Genomic DNA, 24069 nt, shown 5'->3' with positions numbered 1-24069 from the left:
GAGTCAATGCCTTGATGACTGCTTGTGAAGTGGTCGTGGATAGTTGTGCCACATCAATCCACTTTGAGTAAGAGTCTCGACCACGAGGAACATTTTGCCATGCAATGGGCCCGCAAGATCGATGTGAATCCTGGACCAGGGTGCGTTGGCACTTTCCCACTTGGTGGGGGTGGCAATTGGAGGGGATGGACGGGAAACCTGGCAGGGATGGCAGGAGCTTACCCATTTGTTGATGTCCTCGTCGAGGCCGGGCCACCAAATGTAGCCGTGCCAACGCCTTCATTCTGACGATGCCGGGTGGCCCTCGTGCAACGCCTCCAGCACTCGGGTACGCAGAGATGTCGGGATGACCACTCGAGTGCCCCACAGCAGGCAGCCCTGTAAGCTCGACAGTTCCTGTAAGCGGGTCTTAAATGGAGTGAATTTAGCTTCAATGTCACTGCCTGGCCACCCCCTCCTCACCCAGTCCAGTACCTGGGCGATCGTTTTGTCCGCTTTGGATTTATTGGCAATATCAAGGGCAGTGATTGGGAGGTCCAGTTGGGTGACTTCAAAAATGGCGTTGACCGGGGCAGGGTCTTCAGCTGGGGCAGGCAGGGGCAGCGGCTGAGGCGTCTGCGTGGGACAATGTTTTACCTGGGCGGTGCACGAGTCTATACGAGTATGCTGCTAGGAAAAGGGTCCATCTGGTCATTCTGGGGGACAGAATTTGAGGGTCTGCTTGTCACCTGCTAGTAACCCTAAGAGCGGTTTGTGGTCCGTGACTAGCTCGAAAAAGTGGCCAAAGAGAAATTCGTGAAATTTCTTCACCGCTGCAACAGCTGCCAAGGCTTCTTTATCGATCTGACTGTAATTGCGCTCTGTTGCAGAGAGCGTCCTGGAAAAAAAGCGATAGGGGCCTCGGGCCGTTGGGGAGCCTGTGGCTTAAGACTGCCCCAATTCCGAAGGGAGATGCGTCTGCTGCCAGTACTAATGGAAGGTTGGGGTCAAACTGGATAAGCACTGCCTCTGATGTGAGTAGCGACTTGACTGTGCGGAAGCGGAGTCTTCTTTGTGTCCCCAATGCCAAACCGTTTTTATCCAGAAGTCTGTGGAGGTTCTGCCACAGAGGCTTTATGGGGCAGGAACGAGCGTAAAGTTCAAGAGCCCCAAAAGGCCTGCAGTTCCGCTTTGGAGGTTGGAGTGGGTGCCTCGTGTATTGCCTTAACCTTGGACTCCAGGGGTGAATGCCTGAGGCGTCAATTTTATAACCCAGAAAGTCCACCTGTCTAGTGGCAATGGCACATTTTCTTTTTTAACTTGAGGCCATGCTGCCTGAACCTCTCTAGGACTGCTCGAACTCTCTGGAAGAGTTGGGGTCTGTTCCTGGCCGAGACTAAGATGTCATCGAAGTAGGGTACTACTCCAGGAAGGCCCTGTAAAATCCGCTCCATGAGGGATTGAAAAATGCCTGGGGCAACACTTACGCCAAACTGGAGCGCTTGCACGGAAGGCACCCTGTGGGTGACAATGGTCTGAAGTTCTGCCGTTTGGTCATCAACAGGGAACTGTTGATATGCTTGAGACATGTCCAATTTGGCAAAGATAGTGCCAGGTTCAAAAGTATGTAATAAATGCTGAATGACGGGTACTGGATAAGCGCTAACTTGCAAGAATTTATTGATTGTGGTCTTGTAGTCTGAGCAAATTCTCAGGCTACCATCTTTTTTGAGGGGTGTGACGATGGGCGTCTCCCATTTGGTGAAGTCTGTAGGCTCCAGGATCCCTTGTTTTAGTAATTTATCTAATTCAAGGTCTAATTTAGGCCGAATGGCGAATGGAACTCTGCGAGGTTTTAACCGATTGGGACTGCCTGGGGATCGACTGAAAATGAGATAGGGGTGCCGTTATAACACCCTAACTCATCACTGAATACGTCTGAGTAATCAGCAAACAGGGAGTCTGTGTCAGAGGTTGAGGTAGCATGGACTCCTGTTAGCCCTAAACCGAGGTGGGGAAACCAATCAAGTCCCAAAAGTGTAGGGAGGTTGCCGCTCACTACCACTAGAGGTAGGTGGCCCTTAAAGGTTTTAAAATTAACAAAAAACTTGCCTCTGCCGATTACAGGAATGGTCTTCCCCTGGTAGTCCTTTAGGCTAAGCTGGCACTTCTGGAGTCGGTTTCTTGATAGGCTGGGTTGAAGCTCCTTGAGGGTGTTCCAGGAAATAATGGAGAGCGCTGACCCGTGTCAACCTCCATGTTGCAAGGTTTACCTTCTAATAAGACGGAAAGAGAGATTTTACTAATAGAATAGCAAGTGTGATTAGCGCAGAGGTGTGTGCGACAGTTTAATACTTGCCTTTGGGGCCCGGCATGTGCGAATGAAGATGCCCTTTGTGCTACGTTGTGTGAGGCTTGGCATACTCTTGCAATGTGCCCCTTCTTATGGCAGTTGTTGCAAGTGGCTCCTTTGAATTTGCATGTGGTCCTCAGGTGAGGTCCACCACAGGAAAGGCACAGGGTGATGTGCTTGGATGGCCCGGTGCTATCTTGTCTGGTTCCTGCCTGCGGGCGCCTGGCGTTTGTGAGGCGGTGAATGTCGGCCTCGTCACTTGGGTCTTCCTCGTTGACCACCTCTTCTGAGTGGACGGGAACTGCTGTTTGCTTGGTGACAGGACCTTGGATCTCGGTGGCTGAATGAGATGCCAGCCTCCTCTGCCAGGGCTTCCTCGATGGCTTGAGCGAGGTTAAGGTCTTTTTGGCGAGCAGCCGTCTTTGTAGGTGCAGGTCCTTGACCCCGCAGACCAGCTGGTCTAGGAGCATGTCATCAAGATAGCTGCCAAACCCACAATGGAGTGCTGCAGTCCTGAGAGCAGCCATGTACTGATTGATGCTCTCTTTGTCCCCCTGCTTCCTCATTCTGAAGGTGAAGCGTCTGGCAATCTGTGAAGGTCTAGGAGAATAGTGGTTAGTAAGGATTTCTAACAGTTCTGTCCAGGGGACATTCTTTAACTCACGTGGAGCCACAAGAGCTGTGGCTGTATCGAAGACGATGGCTCCACAGTAGGTCAGGAAATATGCTTTCTTTCGGTGTTCCCCTGCATCAGCCAATCCAATGGCGTCGATGTAATGATTAAACCGATTCTTGTATGATTCCCACTTCTCCTCATCCGGCTTGAACGCTGGGAAGGCTGGATTGGAGTTCATGTTGTGGGTCTACTGGTTAACCTGTTGGGGAAAATGCTCTCTCTCTGGGTAGCAGTAGAGGTTTAGTGCCTGTGCTAGGCAAGTGCTCTCTCTCTCTGGGGTAGCAGTAGAGGTTTAGTGCCTGTGCTAGGCAAGTGACTTCAGCTGACAGCTGTTTGAATTTTGCGCCTAAACGGCACGAGCGGCTGCGGCTCGCAGCGTTACACTTCCTCTGTAGCTTATGCTAACAAGCGGCTACAGGCGCTTCTCACTTTCACTAGCTTGTTTGCTGATCGCTTTCTCTCTGGGTTGCGATCAGCGTTTGCCCTTATTTTGGCTGATCGCTCTCTCTCTGGGCTGCGGATCAGCGTTTTAGTGATTCAGCGTTCGTTCTCATTTCGGGCTGATCGCTCTCTCTGGGTTGCGGTCAGCGTTTGCCCTTATTTTGGCTGATCGCTCTCTCTCTGGGCTGCGGATCAGCGTTTTAGTGATTCAGCGTTGCAGCTTGCCTCTGGTAGCCATCCCACCTTCGTTGCCAGTATTAAGTATGGGAAATAAGAGGCTGAACCAGGGCTTAGTGCAACAAGGTTTATTTACAAGGACTGAACGTGCTTGCTCAGCCTGGAACTGGCTCGCAGCGAACAGCGAAAGGGCTGGACCCAGCAGCCTGCTTTTATAGCAGGCTGCTGGGGAAACCCAGCCAATGAGAAGGGGCAGCTGCCCCTGCAGCGTGAACGGACCTGGGTGGGAACTTCTTCAAGGTCCAGGGACATAACACTAACATTATCTCTTATTTCTAAACCTCTATCCTTTCCCAATTCTTATTTTTCTCCTCTAAGAAATTTACTTTGAAATTGCAACTTTTCCTCAAATTGTGACTTGAAACATTTTTTGTGAAGCATGGCCAATCAATAGTTTTGTACCAGCATTTTTTAAAAGTTATGAATGAATTCAAATTTAATGAAATTTGTCCAAAGCAATCCTACTCTCTGCTAATTCCATTCTTCTGAAACAGGTAGTTTCCTACTTTTTCTACTTAAACATCGTTTCCATTAAACATCTTAAATGTACTGATATAAAAGGCACAAGGTCCTGTAAGGTTCTTAGCCACACTATGAATATTGCTACCAGATCAAAGTGGAACATAGCAGATGTCCCTTGGGTTTTGCCAGAATATGAATACAATGCAAACACAAATCTTTCCCTGGAGGAAACAGTAAGGTTATTCCACTCACAACTGAAAATCATTATTTAAGATAAAGAACAGTTAACTCAGATCACTAAGTAAAAATAAAGAGGATATAAAATATGATCATTAACAAATGCAATAGAAAAGTAGTATCATTCATATATTAGAGAACTTTTAAATGTTATCTGGACTATATTGTTAGGGGTATGACATGACATGTTTATCAGAAAAAAAACACCAAATCTAAATCAATCAATGAAGGGTTTTTGTATGTATGTGGATACTGATAGGTGAAAATCGTTGGTAGTTGGCATAATAGGTCCCAAAGAAACAAGCCAAAAGCAGCTTTTTGTGAGCAATCCTTGGCATTATTAACTTTGAAGGCATACATCTGCATTTAATAAACAATCATGGTAACCACTGATGGAAATGCTGTCAGTAAATCTAAACTAAAAAATGCAGACTGCAAATATGGCTGTTTGAAACCCAATATATGTCATTTTTTTTGCCATTTATTCAGTGCACTTTTGGCATTTATTCAGCACACAATTTGTTTAAGCAGCTGAAGCATCAGCACATGCTCCAACTGGAGAGAATTCTTAATTGGAGAAAAGTGTGAATCCAATCCAGCCAGAGGAAGCCAAGCCATTTGTGTCAATAGGCCTGCTCTATTTCACGGTTGTAAAGGATTTGAATGCCTGTGCCATAATTATGCACACAGTGGGGCCACATAAATACATTGATAATTGATTCTGTGACTCAGGCTGTGTATATACAACCAGCAGTAGCTACTTTCTCTATAGCTGAATGAAAAATGGCTTTGTCAGCTTATTTTCACCGCAATAGTTTTCCAAGCACCCTTTGGTTGTTTAATTTGACAATTGCTCTTAAAAAAAATGAAAAATATTTTGTGGTCAGAAATGAAAAAAAGCAGCATACACATGTCCAGAAATGCTGTTTATTACTTTGTGTGTACTTTCTGATACTAAAAATATTTTGATTTTTTTTTTAAAAAAACAAGCTTGAAATTCATTCAAGTATGTAAGGAAAAATGAAGTAAATATCAAGATTGAAATCTTTTCAGATCAAAATACTACAATACTGTACTGAAATACTCTATCTTATGTTACTAAAAATACTGAAAAAAATCTGCAATACTTTAGCTTATCTTACTAAAGAAAGGTAGTTGACAAGACTTTTTTTTAACAAAAAGAGGTTTTTAAAGGACAAAAGGCTTTAGCAGTAGACTGCTATTGGCAAGACAGAACTAAAAGTATACTGTCTGAGAACTGACAGAAACCCTTTCATATGGAAAGCTAGGGTACATGCAAACCTTACAAACAACTCTGAGGACTGTTGGGAATATTGGATGGTTTCCCAAGATGATTTTTTTTTTGAGAACTATTTTAAGGTTTTCTCCTCATGTATTCCAGGTATCAGAACTGCGTATATACCTACAGGATTCTACCAAATAAAGAAAATAAACTAGTGATCCAGGTAAGCCCAAATTGAAGGCTAAATATGAAAATCTCTTTTCCTGTGTCTGCTCTCTTATATGAAACCAGCAAAGAAACACAACTTTCTTTCGGTAAGATAAAGGCTTGTATATAACAACACAGCCACCTGTTCCACATCACTTATAAGCATTGCTTCTGATCCTGACAATATTTTTATAATCCAATACATTTGGATGTGTGAATGCTTCCAATGTAGATAGCCACAATGGAACCTTTGGGTAGTGGTTTTTTTTAATCTTTCCCCAGATATTGAACAACACATTTCTTACATGGTGCCTTTGGAAATATGAATGTTCTTTAGGTTTTCCATCCCACATGAAGGCGTGCCAGCCAAGTTGGAGATCAAAACCTTCTAATACTAATAACCTTCTATTTTCTAATTTAACCCAATCCTTAAGCCAGTTTACTATAGCAGCATCATAATATAATTCAAAATCTGGAAGGCCAAATCCTCCTTTTTTCTTGGCATCCTGTAATAATTTATATTTCACTCTGGGTTTTTTCCTCTGCCATTTAAATTTCAATATACATTTCTTTAATTCTACAAAAAAATTATTTTCCAACTTGACTGGCACTGTCTGAAACAAGAACAACAATATTGTTTTCTAATATTATAACATCTGGCTTACTTGTACATCTTATAGGACTCTTACCCTCCTGTTCTTGCTATTCTACTTATCTTTTGGTTTTACTGGTCCCCTCAACTGTATTTCTGTAAAACGATTAAACCAGTTACATGTTTATCTCAGTCCAGCGATACCCCCACTAATAAGAGCTATAAAGGAACAACATTTACTTTGCAATGTTTTCTTCATGTTTTCTTTTGCTCTCAGGCAATAGGAAGACATATGGACCAAAAAAATATATTAGGGCTTTTTCCTTGCCTGTTTTCAGTTGCACATAAACAGGTGGTCAGCCCTGAATGACCACACAATAGTTTGAAATATGTATTTCTCCAAAGCTGCAGAGTTGCTAGTTATCAGACTGTAAGCAGTAGAAATGCTCATTCCTTATACTGTGTTGTACTATGACTTGGGGCAGTTACCTCTTATAAGTCCTAAATGCAAATGATAGCACACAAGGGACTTTTCATACCCATCTGGCTTATTCCACAGGAACACACTGTGCATTGAGATGTGATGCTGTGCAGCAGGGGTGTCAAACTCAATTTCATTGAGGGCTTCACCATCATCATGTGTTTGACCTTGGAGGCTGGGTGGGCATGACCAGGGTGGGCATGGCCACCTTGACATCACTCATGTCAGGGGCATCTGTGGTGGTCTGACACTCTGCCAGCAAAAACAGAGCTCGGGAGGCTGTGACGGCCTCCTGAAACCCTCAGCTGGTGAAACTGGATCTTGGGAGGGTGGCGGCAGGAGGAGTTGCAACCGCAGGCTGGTCCTTCGCTGTTTCCAGGGCAGCCCTGTGGGCCAGAATTAAGCACCCCATGGGCCAGATTCAGTCCATGGGCCTTGAGTTTGACACCCCTGCTGTACAGGATTAGAAAGTTACTGCATAGTATTCATCCTATATGCCCACCAAGCAGAAGTGCTTTGGAAAAAATACCAAAAATACCAAAACAGTGTTTTGATAATACTAAAAATTCTTACAGAGATGGACTTGTGATGTCAATAGTTCTAAATATATATTTAGAATATATAGAAATTCTTTGCAGCTGATCTACCTGTGTATATTTGATTACCACAGTGATATATGATCTTTGCACTAAAGTCTGCTTTATTTGGGTAATTGATCTTAAATCCTTTACAGGTAGTCCTCCGCTTACAAACAAAACTTTTGTGAAAATTTCCATTGCTAAGCGGGGCAATTGTTAAGTTGTGCCTCATTTTACAACCTTTTTTTTCTCACAGTTGTTAAGTGAATTGCTGCAGTTGTTAAGTGACTCATGTGGTCATAAGGTGAACCTGGCTTCTCTCATTGACTTTGCTTGCTGGAAGCAGCTGGGAAGGCTACAAATGGTGATCACATTGCAAGTTGGTTGCTGGTCCCAAATTTTGATCATGTGGCATCAGTTAAGTGTGAAAAATGATGAGAAGTCGCTTTTTTTGGTGCTGTTGTAACTTCAAATGATCACTAAAAAATTGTTGTAAATCAAGGATTACCTGTATCTGGGCCCAAAATGTTGGGTTTCCAAAAATCTAATCTTGCTTTGGTGCATTGAGCAGAACTTACTTACTAGCCTGGGATAATGGAAGTCATTCCATTTGGATTGTGATTCCAAGATGGAATTTCCTTCTCTTCTGGAAAGGCTTCCAGATGGCCCAGTTTTCTTGCTGAATTATTCTTCTGAGGACAGAGAAGAAGCATCTGACAGTGAGAACAATCAACCAATGGAACAGCTTGCCCTCGGAAGTTGTAGGAGCACCATCACTTGAGACTTTCAAGAAGAGATTGGACTGCCATTTGTCAGAAATGGTGTAGGGTCTCCTGCTTGGGCAGAGGGTTGGATTAGATGACCTACAAGGTCCCTTCCAACTCTGATTATCTGTATCTGTATCATTATTCTAAGGCTGGGTGAAAAACCTGTACCTGAACTTCAGTTCCCAGCTTTCCCAGTAAATATAGCCAACGATAACAGTTCTAAATCCACAACTTATGGAGTAAGAAGTTCCCAGGCTGTCGGGGAAGGGTGTCTTTTAAGTGAACCCTAGAACATTTTTGTAGTTAGAGTGTTAAATTTATAGTGTGTATCTGTGTTCCTACTTCAAATTAGTTTGCCTGTTTAAAAATTATGCACAATTATTTTTAACTTATTTAAGGCTTCAGTATCACCATAATACTTTTTGTGTGATGTTCAAGGCTAGTTTTTTTTAGCTTTAACAGCAGAGCCCTTTCCTTGCATCAGGATAGCTAGATGAAGAAAGCATAATTTGCAATCCAAGGCTACATAAGATGAGCGGCTTAACACCAGCTGAATGCCTCTCATGCTCATATCCTGAAACAATTCTTTTATTAGCCATTAGCCTTTCATTCCTTGTTGCTGTGTCATATTTGGCAAAGAGGTCTTTTCATTTTGTTCTTCATCACTAATTGATCTCAGGAGATTACAATTATGTGCAAGGAGGCAAAACCATGGGCTCATTTTGAGCATCTGGTCATTTTTAATTTTGCTTTGCCTCCGAAACCAAGACTGCATGTGATACATAGTCCAAAGTGATACATAGTCTGAAAAGCAGCCCAACAACCAAGATCCTTGTTGACCTGATGAAGGTCCAAGTGAGTGGTGTGATTATGCTTTCTTATCACACAGGAAGTAGTTGGCTTACTACTTCCACTAAATATTACTTAATATGATTACTTTCAGTGAACCTTACTAAAAGGTTAATGACATGACATGATGTTGTATTTCTCTCTAATATTGGGGGTGGGGGAAATGTTGTATAATAAGTTAGCCCATTAAACATTTTGATAAGTTCTGGTGTAAGAAATAGGACATGTAAATTTGTGGGAATAAGCAAAGTATCAGTATTTTAATTTTGTAAGGCTTACATTATGTGAATTTATAATATATACAAAATACATTACAAGAACTACGAAGTATCTATAAAATTTATCCTGTGCAAACAAAAATTAGCCAACAGCAACGGTCGGACTCTTTTTCCCGGCCTTTTGTAATTTTGCAGAAATAATGAGTTCCTCTAGTGTGACGAGTGGTAACTTGAACTATATTCTGCATTTCCTGCAACTGGCCTTGCAGCTGACGTCACCAGCAGATTTGAGCTGTGCAGAGGATACAGAGTGTGTCAGCTCTCCTGTGGGCTGTTCCAGAGAATATGGGCTACATAGGAACAATGTCACTCCCTGTGTTTAACTTTCTATTAATCTAGCCCAGCTGCTTGTTTGTTGTTTAAAAGCAGCAAACTACCAGGGCACAACTTAGGATCGGTCACATGAATAATATTGGTGCAGATACAGATTTAATCCTATTTGAATTAATTTTTTATAGCCCTATGCTAATTATGGCTAATTCAGAATCCAGCCCAGAATGTGTGTTATCCCTACATTTCCCCATATGAGTGCATACCAGGGCGCAACTTAGGATCGGTCACATGAATAATAATAATTTTTGGTTTTGGTATTCAGTGCTAATGGTTCATTTGTTTTACTTACATGACCTGACATTTTGTCCAGCTTTGAAAATCTTAATTTAATAGAATGCACACAATGTTAAATTCAACTTTTTTGAACGTGCTGAAAGAGTAAAGAAGACAGTGCAGCAGGCTAAGAAAATTACTATCGGATCCAATCACTTCAATTACAAGTGATTATTGCCAAAGCAGGAATGTAGAGAATGTAATGGTTCTTTGCAACGATTATTAACAAGTAATCAGGGGAAGCTTTCGAGAGATGAATTAGAGGGACAAGAAATGCTATAAATGTTTCATCTGTTCAGTGATTGATAACTATCTATGGCTTCACAATAAGATATAGCTTGTAATCATGAACTTGAGCCTTACTGGTGCCTGCCTCACAGTGTTTTATAATTCCCCATATTCGTCTATGTTTTCTGGGCCAATTAAAAGTTTAGGTCCTAAATATCTGGAGAGCAAAGGGTTGCCTAGTCCTGTATTGGGTAAAACAAATGTTTGTTAGTGTTGAAAACCCAAACAGGCATAAATTAACAAGAGTATTTTGACTTTTTATATCAATGTGTAATCTAGATCTCAGATAACTGAAGGACCCCTTCTTTCCACATATTCTTGTCTCTTAGTTAAGAATTCCCATGCCCTTTTCTCTATTATAGATTATGTTTAGGGAGTACTATGAGCATGCCTGCCTCTTTCCTCCCACAAGATCTTTTAGGATCTTATTGTAAATCTTTAAATGCCAGCTAATCTATTCTGATATTAAACAATATATTTAATTGTCAAATTAATCAGATTTTAGTTGTATTGAGAATTAATCTAATTACATTTATGCTACCTTTATTTAGACTTCTAAATGTTGTTCTAATTATTTCATTTATATCTACTTTTTGCTATTGCTTTAATTGTATTTTATTGTTTATACTTTAAATCATTTGGAGACTATCTAATGAAAGAGGGGATAGAAAATTGAAAGTTTAACTATTAAATAGAACTTTAAAAATGCACTTCATATGTTCCAATAGATTAGCTTTCTCCAATTCTATAAATGACATATGTAACTTACACTATCTATAGTGTTATTATTGCTTTAATAGTTGGCTGAGAATTATGGTAGTTGTAGTTCCACATATTTGGAAATTACTTTGGAAAAGGATAAAGCTGTCCAATATAATATGACTTCCTTCATTTGTTTTATGCTCTGGCTAATACATACCAGTGTGCAGAAAACGTTTAACACAATGGTCTTTCTAGTTACAGAATTGAACAAAAGAAATACAAAGAAGGCTAGAGCTGATCTTTTGTCAAACTTGTTGGAAAGAGGAAATATTATGTGATATTTAATTATAGTCTGCTTTTAACACATTTTAGGTGATTACCACTGACATATACAAGACGGACTTATTTTTCCTATAACCTTGGGAAACTAGAAGATTTTCAGAGAGAAGTGGATGTTATTTCAAATCTAACTAAGCATTTGCTTTAAAAGCAAATATCTAATCTTTGCAGTTGCTGAAGTAATTTTAATAAGAACAATGCAATGTTATCCTAAGCCATTGCTACATGTAGCTATCTCAAGTTGTGTCCCTTGTATGTCTCAAGTGCTTTGTGGATACTGGAGAGTAGATATCACAGTGGGAAGCAATTTAAAATTCATTTTAAAAGGTTTAAGAAATTCTATATTGTTTGTAATGCTCAGTTCATGGGCAATTTGAAAACATAAATGATTATAACAGGTGATGAATTTTATAAACTATTGTGAAAATGATAATAATTGAAAAAGCAAAAGGATGCCAACACCGATGGATAACAGTTATGATGTCAGACAAAAGCTACTGAGTAAGAGGTGGCTTTGGATTAGCATCATCAAGACTAACCAGCTCTATTGGGGAAGAAATTTTTGTGAGCCGTGGCTCACCTCATTGGATACAGAATCTGTTTGATATTCCAGAACTTTAAATATTGTAAAGAGGATTAAATTAGGTTTAAAAACTCACTGGGAAATGAATGTCTTTATACAATATTATGTAATATTGTGTAATTACAATACTATAGTATTTACACTGGTAGATAATATTCTATTTGATATAGTTGCTTGTCATTCTGAATTTCATCTATTTAATTTTTTTTCCAACCTGTTTCAAATTTCCAGTTATACTTTTCTAGGATAAATAAGTGAGTAAATCCACTGATTTATGTATTCATGGGTAAATTCATGGAAGTAGGAACCAAATATAAGTTTACTTGCCTGGATGACATACAGCCTGAAGTATGCTGAGGAATACTTCTATTTTCAAATCCTAATCCATTCTTTTTTCCACCATCCTTTCATAATTTTTTTTATTTCCACAGTTAGTTAAAAGTGAAAGATATAATACCTTTAGAACAGGGCTCTTCAAACTTGACAACTTTTCAGAGTTGTGGACTTCAACTCCCAGAATTCCTCCTCCAGTCATGTTAGCTCAGGAATTCTGGGAGTTGAAGTCCACAACTCTTAAACTTGCCAAGTTTGAAGACCTTTGCTTTAGAATGTCAGTAGTATAATGGTTCGTGTTGACTTCCTTTATATAATGTGAATAGCAGTTTTTTAAATATATGTTTTTCAGGAACAGCTAATCTTGAGACAAGTTATGAACAGTTTGCTGTCAGACATTCCAGCCTACATCACATTCTTGTTATCCCTATTCTGTTTTCCTTTTCTCTGCATAGATTTTTAAAAATAGTTTAATTTATGGTTGGCTTGTATTTTGGGAAGCAGCTCCTTTTTTCCAGTTGCAAGTCTTTCTAAGGTTATAGGATTACAACAGTATATTTATAGAAGAGTTTAAGATAATGTTGATGTAAGAACCCTGCTTTATTTCTGAGGTCTAAATGCTTGTATGGAATGAAACACATCTTTAAGATGTTAAAATATTTTCAGTGTTGATATAACAGTCAAACAGATTCAGATTAACAGATCAAACTTCAGGTGGAGACTTTACCTTCCCACCATTCTCTGCTGGCAGAAAGTGAAACTGCTGTTGGGATGGTATTTTCCACCCCTAGGATGTGAACAGAAAGTTTCACCACTGCCACGAATCAAAGATATGCATTCTGCCTGCAAGTAATCTGTGTTGAAGTTGTTGTCCCTAAATCCTAAATCTCCTCATTTCCTCCAGATCCCCTGAAGCAAGCTTCAAAGTTTGCCATTCCTATGGCAGGTATAGTGGTTTGTTTCCATTTTAATTTGTGATAATGGGAATATATATATATATATATATATATATATATATATATATATATATATATATATATATATATATATATATGGTATTCAGCTTTTTTGGGTGTTTTTCCACGTCATTATAGTTGTGCTTTTAAAGTTGTAGCAACGTTTCGGCAGAATCTCATCTGCCATCATCAGGCTTCTGAATAGTGTTCGTCTATGAGTCAGACTTTTACAGTTGTTTCAGTTTTAAATTTGGTGCTAGCCTACTGCTGTGCCAGAATGGTTTTTTCTTCATCCTGATTGGTTGGGAGTCTTGATCTGTGTTTATTGGTCTTGGAGTTTGCTGTGTTCTGCTTGATTGGTGTTTCTAATATCTTCTGTCTGTTTTGTGGCTTTTTTGTGTCTTGATTGGCTGGCAACATTGTGTTCCTGTATTGGAGGCTTTTAGTGCAGCTTGGCTCTGAGTAAATGGACAGCTATCATTTGTTAGGAAGCTAGGTTTCCTCTGGGTGCCTGGTTGGGGTATGTTTAAGCTGGAGGTATCAGGGGGTTCTGTTTGTGCCCAGGTGTTTGCCTGGCTAGTGGTGTGGAGTTTTTTTTGTTTGTCTGTGCAGGCTTCCAATAATTGACAGTCTGGTGGAATCATCTCTTCTATTCATGCTTTCAGGTCTTTTTTCAATCTCTATGGCTTCTCTGATAATTCTTTGGCTGGTGTTTACTTTAGTGGCTAGGGTTTTGGTACCACTGAAGTTGATGCTATGACCTGTGGCTTTCATGTGTTGGACTAGTGAGGAAGTGTGTTCCAGCTTTTTTAGTGCATTTTTGTGTTCATCCAGGTGGGTACTTATTCTTCTATTGGTCTGTCCAATGTATGTGGCCGGGAATGATGCAAAGGGGACTTCATATATGACTTGGTTTTCCAGGTCAATTTTATCTTTGGGGTTTCTAAGGATGGCTGCTATTTTTCTGTCTGTTTTGAAGGCAGTCTTGATGTGATGCCTGTGTAGTATCTTACTAATTTTGTCTGTAGTACCTCTTATGTAGGGCAGGACAGCTGTTCCATAGGTCTGTTCATCTTCTAGGTCTCCATTATGTCTCAGTGTGTTTTTGTGGGTCAAGCCCGTGATTTTGCTTTTGTGGAAGCCGTTGGCTGTCAGTACTTTAGTCAGGGTGCATAGTTCAGTCTTTATGTGTGTCTTGTCTGCCAGGCATTTGGTTCTAGAAATTAGTGTTTTGGCCACGGAGTTTATCTGTGCTGGGTGGTGGTGGGATTGGGAGTTGAGGTAGCAGTTGGTGTGTGTTTTCTTCTGGTATATGGTATGTCCTACTGTGCCATCTGTTTTTTTGTAGATTAGTACATCTAGGAATGGTAGTTGTTTGTTTGTTTCCATTTCCATGGTGAACTTGATTTTGGGGTGTGTGCTGTTTAGGTGTGTTACCACCTCTTGGAAATGATCAAAGATCTACATGTGGAACAAGAAGATCTGCTTGTAAGTTTCAACGTGGTTTCACTATTCACTCAAGTCCCGATAAAAGAAACTCTTGAAATCCTCAAAAATAAATACCAACCAGCTAAACACCTCATGGAACTAACAGAACATTACTTAACTAACACATATTTCATATACAAAGGACAAAGTTACAAGCAAATTGAAGGAGCCCCTATGGGATCACCATTGTCACCCGTCATTGCAAACCTGTTCATGGAAGAATTCGAATCCAGAGCCCTGGCTAATACCACCCACAAACCCAAACTATGGTTAAGATACATCGATGACACATTTGTGATTTGGCCCCATGGAAAAGAAAACCTAAACAATTTCCTAACATAGAAACTTAGCATAAATTATTTCCAGGGAAATTGTACACTAATATTTGAGTTTGTCTTTAGGGAAGACTAGAATAAATTTCATGCAAATCTGCCAATGTGGCTATATCCTGGTCATTTTATGGTGGATTTGTCCTCTATCAATTCCACAGAAGTTACTAAACTAATTCCAGAATGGGGATAAGAAAAATATTTGTTTCTCCTTAGTGGTTTCAGCTTTACGTTCTTTCTATGTTTTTTAAAAAGTAAACCTCTAAATAGCTACAGTTGGCTTTCTTTATTGCCCCAAAAATGTAATACTATGAGCAGAGGACACGATGTATCTGCTGGTATCCTAGTTCTAGATTATAAATGTAAGGGAGAAAAATTATACTTTGAATTCTATATTTAAAGAAATGAAGAAGAAACCAATATATTTGGTTAAGTGCTATAGATATATGTTTTTCTTGTGCCTAGCTCTTTAACATTTAGCTGCTGCTTTTTACCCAATTCTACCAGGAGAGCCCCTAGAATGGCAAACCTATGGCACGTGTGCCAGAAGTGGCATGCAGAGCCATTACTGCCAGCACGCAAGCCTTTGCCCAGAGCAGGTATACTGGACATGCGCGCCTGCTGCCCGCCAGCTGATTGTTGGGTATCTGGTGTGCATGCGCGGGGGGCGAGGGTGCACGGGAGATGTGCGCAATGCATAGAGACACGTGGCACGTGGGAGGGATCATGCACACATATGCAGAGATGCACAGAGACGTGCACAGGGGATGTGCTTTCCGGGTGCTGGCATGCGAGCATGAGCGAGTGCAAGCATGCACACAATTTTCGGCACAGGAGCCCAAAAAGGTTAGCCACCACTGCCCTAGAAACAATGCATTGTTTTTCTTTTAACAACCCTGTAATCCCTTGCATTGGTGGGGATTTGGGGTGACTGAATGGAGCTAAGCATTTACTGGCCAGATGCCCTTCCTGATACCTACGGGAAGCTCATAGCAGAGGAAGAAATATCTGCTGCTACATTAATATCACAGCCTCCTGATAGGAACACTGCAATACAGTAATCTAATTCACTGTAGCATTAGATAAGATAGGCAGATTATTTTACCAGTCCATAAATTATGCATCACCAGTTTTAATTGATGAAAAGCACATAAATCCCTTATCTACCCACTCCACCTCCCATCAAATCTCTCTTGTCCATGGTACTTTTATCCCCTCTCTTCATGGTTTATCCAGTTGTTCCCTTAGCAGTTGTGGATCAAAAGTGGATCTTTAGAGTCTTATATCTATTCAACCTAAAGGAGCACAGAACAGTTAATAGATTTTTATTTTGGAAAGCCTGATTAATTTTAAACACACATATTTATTCTTAAACTTAGTATTACTGAACCATTTATGTGCCAAATAAGTAATAGAAAGAAAAGAAGAAGCTGCCCAGGGACTTTCATCTTCTGATAGTGACTCTTATGGATTTCAGCTTGGATTCCAGATTGTTTTCTGTGGTTATTTCTCACTTCTGTACAAACGGCTTGTTTTTATTTCTGTTCCTCATTTCATAAGCTATTTGATAAAACCAAAGCCAAGTGTGCAAAAGTGTTGATCTGTATGTATGTATATGCTGATTGGATATTGTCACATTCTTTAATATGTTTTTCTATAAATGTATTTTTTCCAAGATTAATTTCATCAGGTATCATCAGATATCAGGTTTTAATCTCAGGACTGTGCAGCCTTCCTCAGATTCTCTTGTTTGGGTTTATGAAATCCACAATCCCAACCCACTTTGTCCAGAGGCTGATAAATAGCAAAGATGGAAATATTAAAACCAGAAGGCTAATTGCATTTCTCTTCACAACTTCTTATATATTGGACATTTTATATTATTTACACTGTTGCTTTCTGGGCAACGATGATGGCTGATTTCTCAAGAAACAGATAAAAGACATACCTGAAACTCCATTAGTAGATTGTGCTTCTTTCTATATTCTACTGGGAAAGTTGCTTTCCTGTAATGAATTTGAATTGCTGAAAATTGCAACAATATATTTGGATGGAGTGACAGTTGTGGCTGAAATGTCTTTGACATGATCAGTCAAAATGATATATATCCTAAGTTACACAGAATCATGCAATATAAAACAGGTTCAAGGTGTTATCTCTTTCTCTTTTTCTTATTGAAAAAATATCAACAAAAGGAGATGTTCCATTGGAGAAGAACAGCTTTGGATTCCACCAACTGTTGTTAAATTGAAATATATTTGTTTATTGTTCTATTGCAAAATTGCTGTGGGGCAAAGTTATTGCCAGAAAAATAATATAAAGCAAACCCACTTAGTAAAACAAATGGTTTTAATCACCACTCAGTAAAATATAACAAGCATCATCACCTAACTTCGAAATCACAGCTATTACATAATTTTAAAAGATACAATAACATTCCATTTATAATTCTTTTTAAAAGCCTCCATTATTAAATTATGCATTTGCCTAGTGCCATAATAATAGTAGGGTCAATAGACTAGAGTCAAAGAGTCCAAATTTGAAAGGCACCTCATATCTAAGGGGTTACTATTAGCTTAAAATGTAATTAGGTATAAACTAAACATAGGAGCATGGTAGCTCAAGTGATTGGAACGCTAGGCAGGAGGTTAGCAAGCCCGCGTTCTAGACCCAAGAGCTGCTGTGGGGTGGAGTTGAGCTCTTGTTCTTCACTCTACTTTTGGACCTCCCTGCACAAAAGTGATGTCTCTGGCTAATCTTTTTAAACCAGAAATACCTTGGTGCTTCTGACCTGGGTGGAAAAAAAACACCAAACATAAACATTGCACGGATGATATTCAAGCCTTTTAAAACTTAGACAAATAAATAGAGAATACATTAGTTCCTAGTTGAGACAATTATATATTATCTCCAGTAGGAAGTACTATGCAATGAAATGAAATGCTGGAAGATTGTAAGACAGAACCTGCTACTGTGATTATGTCCTGCATATGGCACCCCTGAGCAAATGCCCAACCCGATTTCACTTTAATGTTTTTTAGGGAGAAATTAATAAGAGACAGTCACCAAAATTCACCCCTTAGGAAAAGTGCAGTTATTATAGCAAGGTACATGAATGGTACGTTAGTTTAGCATGCTGATGTTCTATCAATGTTTGGAAGATTTCAGCACAATCTTTTTTTAATATTTCCAAGTCACTTGGAAACATATCGGAATGAACCGGGAAGCCACAGTTCATCTCCTATTGAGAAAGACTGCACTGTTGATGGGTAGTAGAACTTCATTTAAAAAAATATTGTACTAAAATTAAATTTACTCAAACAATTATTGTCAAAAGTTCATAAGACATGATTAAGCAGAGTATTAAATAAATGAGAGATTATTCACCCTCTTGATTAAAAACAAGAGGATGAATAATCTAAGACCAAAGCAAATACAAAGAACCTCAGACTTGGCATTTCCATTAAAATAACAGAACAGAGATTACAATTCTATGCCTTTTTTCTTTCCCCACTCAGTCCCCCAAGTCCTTGGAGAAGCAACCAGAACTCTGCTGGTTTTTACAAAAATGTTAAAAATTGAATTTTATTGAAGGGCTTTTTCCTAACCTTACATCTGAAACCATCATGCTTTCTTTCCTGATTCCACGTTCTTTATGGATGACTTGTTACTCTTACCTTTGTATCTCTTACCTTATCTAATGATATAATTTAAAACTAAATCTTCATAAGAAAGTTATAAATTTAAAAGGGAGACCCTTTGACCATTCCATACACAATTAATCTACAATTTAACAACTGGTTTATAATAACTACGTAGAATTAACATCCTTCTCAGAATACATATCAGTTATGAGGAAATATTCATATTCATGGCCTTTTTACTTCCCCATAGTCCCATAAATATTTTCAACCATCTATTAATGACATCATTACTGTATCTACATTTTACAATCATAAGTATTCAGATCTCCCAAGAAGAATATTTTCCTAGGAATAATGATCCTTAAATGTTTAATTAAATTTCAGCAAAAGATACAAAGGCATTCTGTTGCCTACTGAAAAAGTGTTTTATTTATAACTTTTATGTTCAAAATATTTGCCCTATTGCTTTACAACCTCTATAAGAGAGCTCTCAAATTATTAAATAATAAAAATACATTATTAAAAATAAAATATGATGGCAATCATTTTTAATAATTTTTCCAAAAAATTAACTTGTACATATCTGCAGCCATTTCTTTATTTTCAAACTCTACTAAAAATCAGATTATCAGAAACTTGATGATCCTTTATAAAAACAGATTGTGCAGAATAATTTATTGATGAATACCAATACTGCAGTCAGAATTGTTAGAGATATATTTTTTACATATTTAATGGTATGATGGATATTTTCTATTTACTCTTGCAAAATCATAGAATTGCAGCAATTATATTTAAATAATTAGCAATGATATAGAATGATAATTTGTGGTCCTTTCCTTTTTTTCAAAGTAACCATATAGAATGAAAAAGGAAGAACACATTTTTTTAAAGAGCATTTCTAACAGTGGAGGAGTGGCGCTCCTTTGATGTTTATAAACTATTCTACTTCACAGTGCTTCACTGATTCTGTCAATTCAATTGTTCCAGATATCTTCTGTAACATTAGCGGTGGGGCTAAATCTTTTGAATAAACATAAGAAATTTGAGGAAGTTTTATTTCCTTTTTACAAAGCTACCCACTATCAGCATCTACGACTACAATTATTTGTTTGATAGCCTTTGAGTTCAAGTAATGGTCTGTGTGAAGCCTAACAGTGAAGTGTGAAAAAATTAAAAGTCATATAGATTAACATGTTATACAAAATGTTTGAAATAACTAAACAAAAAAGTCTAATTAATTAATTAAATAATTTAATTAATTAAATAATAAAACCAAGTGAAAGTTTAATTGGTAAATTTGTCATCTCTAGGTCCACAAGCTAGTGGTCTTCTTTTTATCAACAGTTTCCATTAGATCATTTTGAAACTTTAAAAAAGTGAAGAAAAAATGAGGAAGTCATTTCTATCTGAATCATAATTACAAAGAATTGAAGCAGTTAGTATTTGAAAATGGAAAATAGAAATACAGAGGAAGGGACAATGGAGGGGGGGGAGATCTGTAAAACAGTAAATAGCTGCACTTGCAAATATAAATTGAAGTTCAGCTGAAATGGAAAACTGTGCATGGTTTGCTCTTCCTAGAACACCAAGGCAACACAACAGTTTTAGCTGCTATTCCTGACCGGTCAAAACCAAAAGAGGTACAGTAGATTAGATACTTCATCTAATCTAGCCAAGAGGGAGCAACAGACAACCTACACACACACGAAGATGCACACACCTGCATCCCAGCATCTTCTTTTGCATCCTAAATGCTCATACTGCCAAATTGTGGCTATCTAAATTTCCACTTTTTATCAAAGCAGTAAAACTTGTTAAGCATCTTTTGTCTATCTCAACCCAAAGAAGCATGGGGAGCTAAACGTCCATTCATCTTCCCTCCAGGCTCATCCTGTATCACTGCTACCTTCTAAGGTCCTGAACAGTCAAACAGATTAAGATGCAACCCTGGTGCAAAAAGACTGCCTGACTCTTATGTCAGAAAAGAATTACTTGTGTTTAGAAAGAACGCAGAGTAATCACCTTTCCTTTCTTTAAATGGCTAGAAAAAAGCAGTTGGCTTGAAGCACTGAAGCTGACACTGGCAGGTGTGGAGGAGAGAGAATGCAGAATTTGCACTGGTGAAGTGTAGCACATGTATAGACTAGATCTGCCTGTGATCTTGTTAACCTTAACCCTAACCTGTAAGATAGTCTTGTTTAATGCTATTCATCTTTCAAGAAAAAGAGGGGTTATTCTTTCCCAAACCCCAAAAACTTTAACCTTAGACTGTCTACTATTGACCTCACCCCTTTCCTAAGAGGTCTGTATGGGGCGTGCATAAGCGCACCAACGTGCCTACCGTCCCTGTTCTATTGTTTCTTTTATTTTTCTTATATATACCCATTTCATGTATTCATAACTATGTATATACTTATAGCTATTATCTTGTATGTGATTGACAAATCATAATAAATAAAATAAAAATAAATAAATATTTCTCCCCCTCAGATTGAAATTAAGCATGTTCGGCTTCTATGGTTTTTATCATGGTATCTGACACTGGTCTGAATGAAAGAAACTAGGAAATAAAATGAGTCACCTTATTGCTACAGCATGCATACCATACAGCAGCGCTGTCAATCACATGCTAGCCATGCCCATGCCTGGTTTAGTGAAGGGGAAAAAAAGGCACAATGTCACAGGACACCGCCTTGACGATGCAAGTTTGATATCCCTGCCTTAAAGTAATATCTATGATTAATAAATTAAACCAAATTAGTTATTTATTAAATTTACATGGTACTAATCTCACTGTTTGAGTTATCCATTGTTTAAAACACTTTTTGGGTATCAATCTACAAGTAAAGTAAGTAGGCAGAAGAATATGAAGAGTGAGCTTTAGGAAGCACTTAATAAGAATTTCTGCTTAGACATAAATTGTTAAAAAACCTAACCCTGGCTGAAATGGGGAAAGGTGTATTTAAAAATAATTGTGTTTGCTGTGCTTTCACTGTATTGCTAAGTGTCTTATTAACCACTTCAACATGCTTATTTGGTTGAAAATCTCCAGCAATATTTGATACATGTATATATCTATATATCTATATATATTTCTGGTGCCTATAGGCATGTGAAGGTGTTCCAGTGCAATATTTCAACAGCTTAGATGAACTGATAGAGTTTTACAAGAAAGAGAACATGGGGCTGGTCCGGAGCCTTAAATTCCCAGTCCCACATGAAGAAGAGGAGACAACAGATGATCTAGAAGAAGATCTGGGTAAGAAGTTCAAAAAATAATAATTTACATTTTTACTAATCTAAAGTTGCCAATTTGAAGGAAGAATTCCAGAGGTGGTATTCAGCAGGTTCTGACCAGTTCTGGAGAGCCGGTAGAGGAAATTTTGAGTAGTTCAGAGAACCAGCAAATACCACCTCTGGACTGGAGATTTTACAGTATCCTTCCCCTGCCACGTCCACCAAGCCATGCCCACAGAACCAGTACTTTAAAAAAAATGAATCCCACCATTGAAGTAATCAGTTTTACAATGGAATTGAATTGACCTATTGAATTAAGGAATGTTGAATACACATCTCTAACAATTCTTTGAAACAGAACATTGCCTATCAGCCAACCGTAATGAATATCATTCAAGAATATTATCTCATCCTGTTCTTCAAAGAGCATAGAATGCCCTGGGAAAATGCAAAGGATTTTATTAGTCTCCTAATTATATACTTCGAGGTATTTCCCTGTTGTGTGTCAAAACAATATAATAAAATAATCCAAGAACATCTATTGCACTAGTAGTTTTAGAGTATTGTCTTCCTTTTAGTCATAAGTACCAAGCTGAGCCATAATTCTGTTTAAAATGTTTGTTTTTACTTTTGAATTGCACTGGGAGCATAGATTATTCTCTTCACTGATCATACTGTCAAACTGATATCTACTTAATATTGCTTTTATTAGATTTTTAAAACTTCTCTGGCAAGCACAAAATGTTACTTGACGTTTCTTTCTTGCTTCTTCTAACATGACAGTGGACACATATTTGGCAATATACTCTTCTAATGGTTTACAAAGTTAAAGCTCCAAAACAAGGTTAAAGCAATAGAATTCCAATTAAATTCCAATTAAAAACAAACAGATGAAAACTGCATCTATAATTATAATTACAATGTACAAAACTTTTCAGAGGAGAAAGGCTTTAACTCTGTTTCAGAAACTCACAAGATTATACACATGACACAGCTATAGCCTCAACCAAAATCAGACTAATCCTGAGTTGGAGAACTGGTTTCCATGTGAATCCTATGTAGAACCTTCCCTGGTTCTTACATATAGTCCTTTAAACATGCTGGTGCCATGGCTTCATCCAGAGGGGAGTTTTCAGTAATACTCTTCCCTCTCTCTTCCGGGGAAATCCCAATTAGCGATCTTGTGGCTGTACATAGATTTTTCTATTAATGTTATTCCAACAGCTGGCTGGAAATACAAATGATTAAAACAGAAAGAAATAATGTAGAGATAATGCTAGAGCTATTAGAAACTAAAGTCTTACCTCTAAAGCAGGTGACCAGTCCCATCTTTGGGCACGATGTTTGATAGAGAAAGAAGATTCTGTTGCATCAAAAGCTCAAAAATACAATCCTCAATTTTTTCTATGTTTTCCTGCTGCAGGAAAGAAAAAGATCTGCTGTGTTTTCACCTTACACTTTGATTTGTTTTAATTGTTTGTTTTACAGTAACCATTTATTCCTTTCCTTTCTTGTGGTGGCTCATTTTTCCTTCTTGGTTAAACTTCTATGCTCCACCCTACTTTCCCCACCTGACTCTCTACTTTTATACCAGAGGCCTCCAAACTTGGCAACTTTAAGACGTGTGGACTTCAACTCTGAGAAATCTCCAACATAGCTGGCTGGAGAATTCTGGGAGTTAAAGTCCACATGTGTTAAAGTTGCCAAGTTTGGGGACCTCTGTTTTATACCTTCTAGTCCTCTTTCCTTTCTGCTTTTATTTTCCATGCCACCTCTAGCCCCTACACTTCAATTTTCAGAGGTTTTTAATTTCAACCATCATTTATTTTTATTTCTGATCTCCACGTCTTGTTTACTGTGCCCCATTTTTGAAGGCCGTGTTTCCTCTGATGCCTTCATAGGCACAACCTTATGTGACCACTTGTTACATACTCTTTGCATCTAGATTATTAATTCCACTGTCTCTCATGTAACCTGTATCTGCATAAATGACTTTCTTTTTTTCTTTTTCTCCTTGCATGCTCATATAAATTTAAATCTGCATTAGTTTATCTAAGTAATGCATCTGATGAAGTGAGCTTCAGCTCTTTTAATAAAATCTGTAGAGAGAGGGAAGGAGGGAGGAAAGGAGGACATTACTATCTAGGTTTTTTTATTTAATTCTTGGAAAACAACAGGGAG

The 24069-nt window shown here is 38.5% G+C and overlaps 1 protein-coding gene across 1 annotated transcript in view; it reads left to right on the top strand.

Annotated features, from left to right (window-relative positions):
• INPP5D (inositol polyphosphate-5-phosphatase D) overlaps positions 1–24069 on the top strand; it is an 86667-nt gene that overhangs the window by 6086 nt on the left and 56512 nt on the right. The window contains exons 2-3 of the mRNA XM_026701313.2: positions 5788–5851; positions 21760–21910. Of these exons, the coding sequence (XP_026557098.2) occupies positions 5788–5851; positions 21760–21910 (215 nt within the window). The remainder of the gene's footprint in view (positions 1–5787; positions 5852–21759; positions 21911–24069) is intronic.

The sequence above is a fragment of the Pseudonaja textilis genome, chromosome 4 (assembly GCF_049901715.1).
Source record: "Pseudonaja textilis isolate UNSWEBS1 chromosome 4, rPseTex1.2, whole genome shotgun sequence".
Classification (NCBI taxonomy): Eukaryota; Metazoa; Chordata; class Lepidosauria; order Squamata; family Elapidae; genus Pseudonaja; species Pseudonaja textilis.
This window is presented reverse-complemented; position numbering and strand designations above follow the sequence as displayed.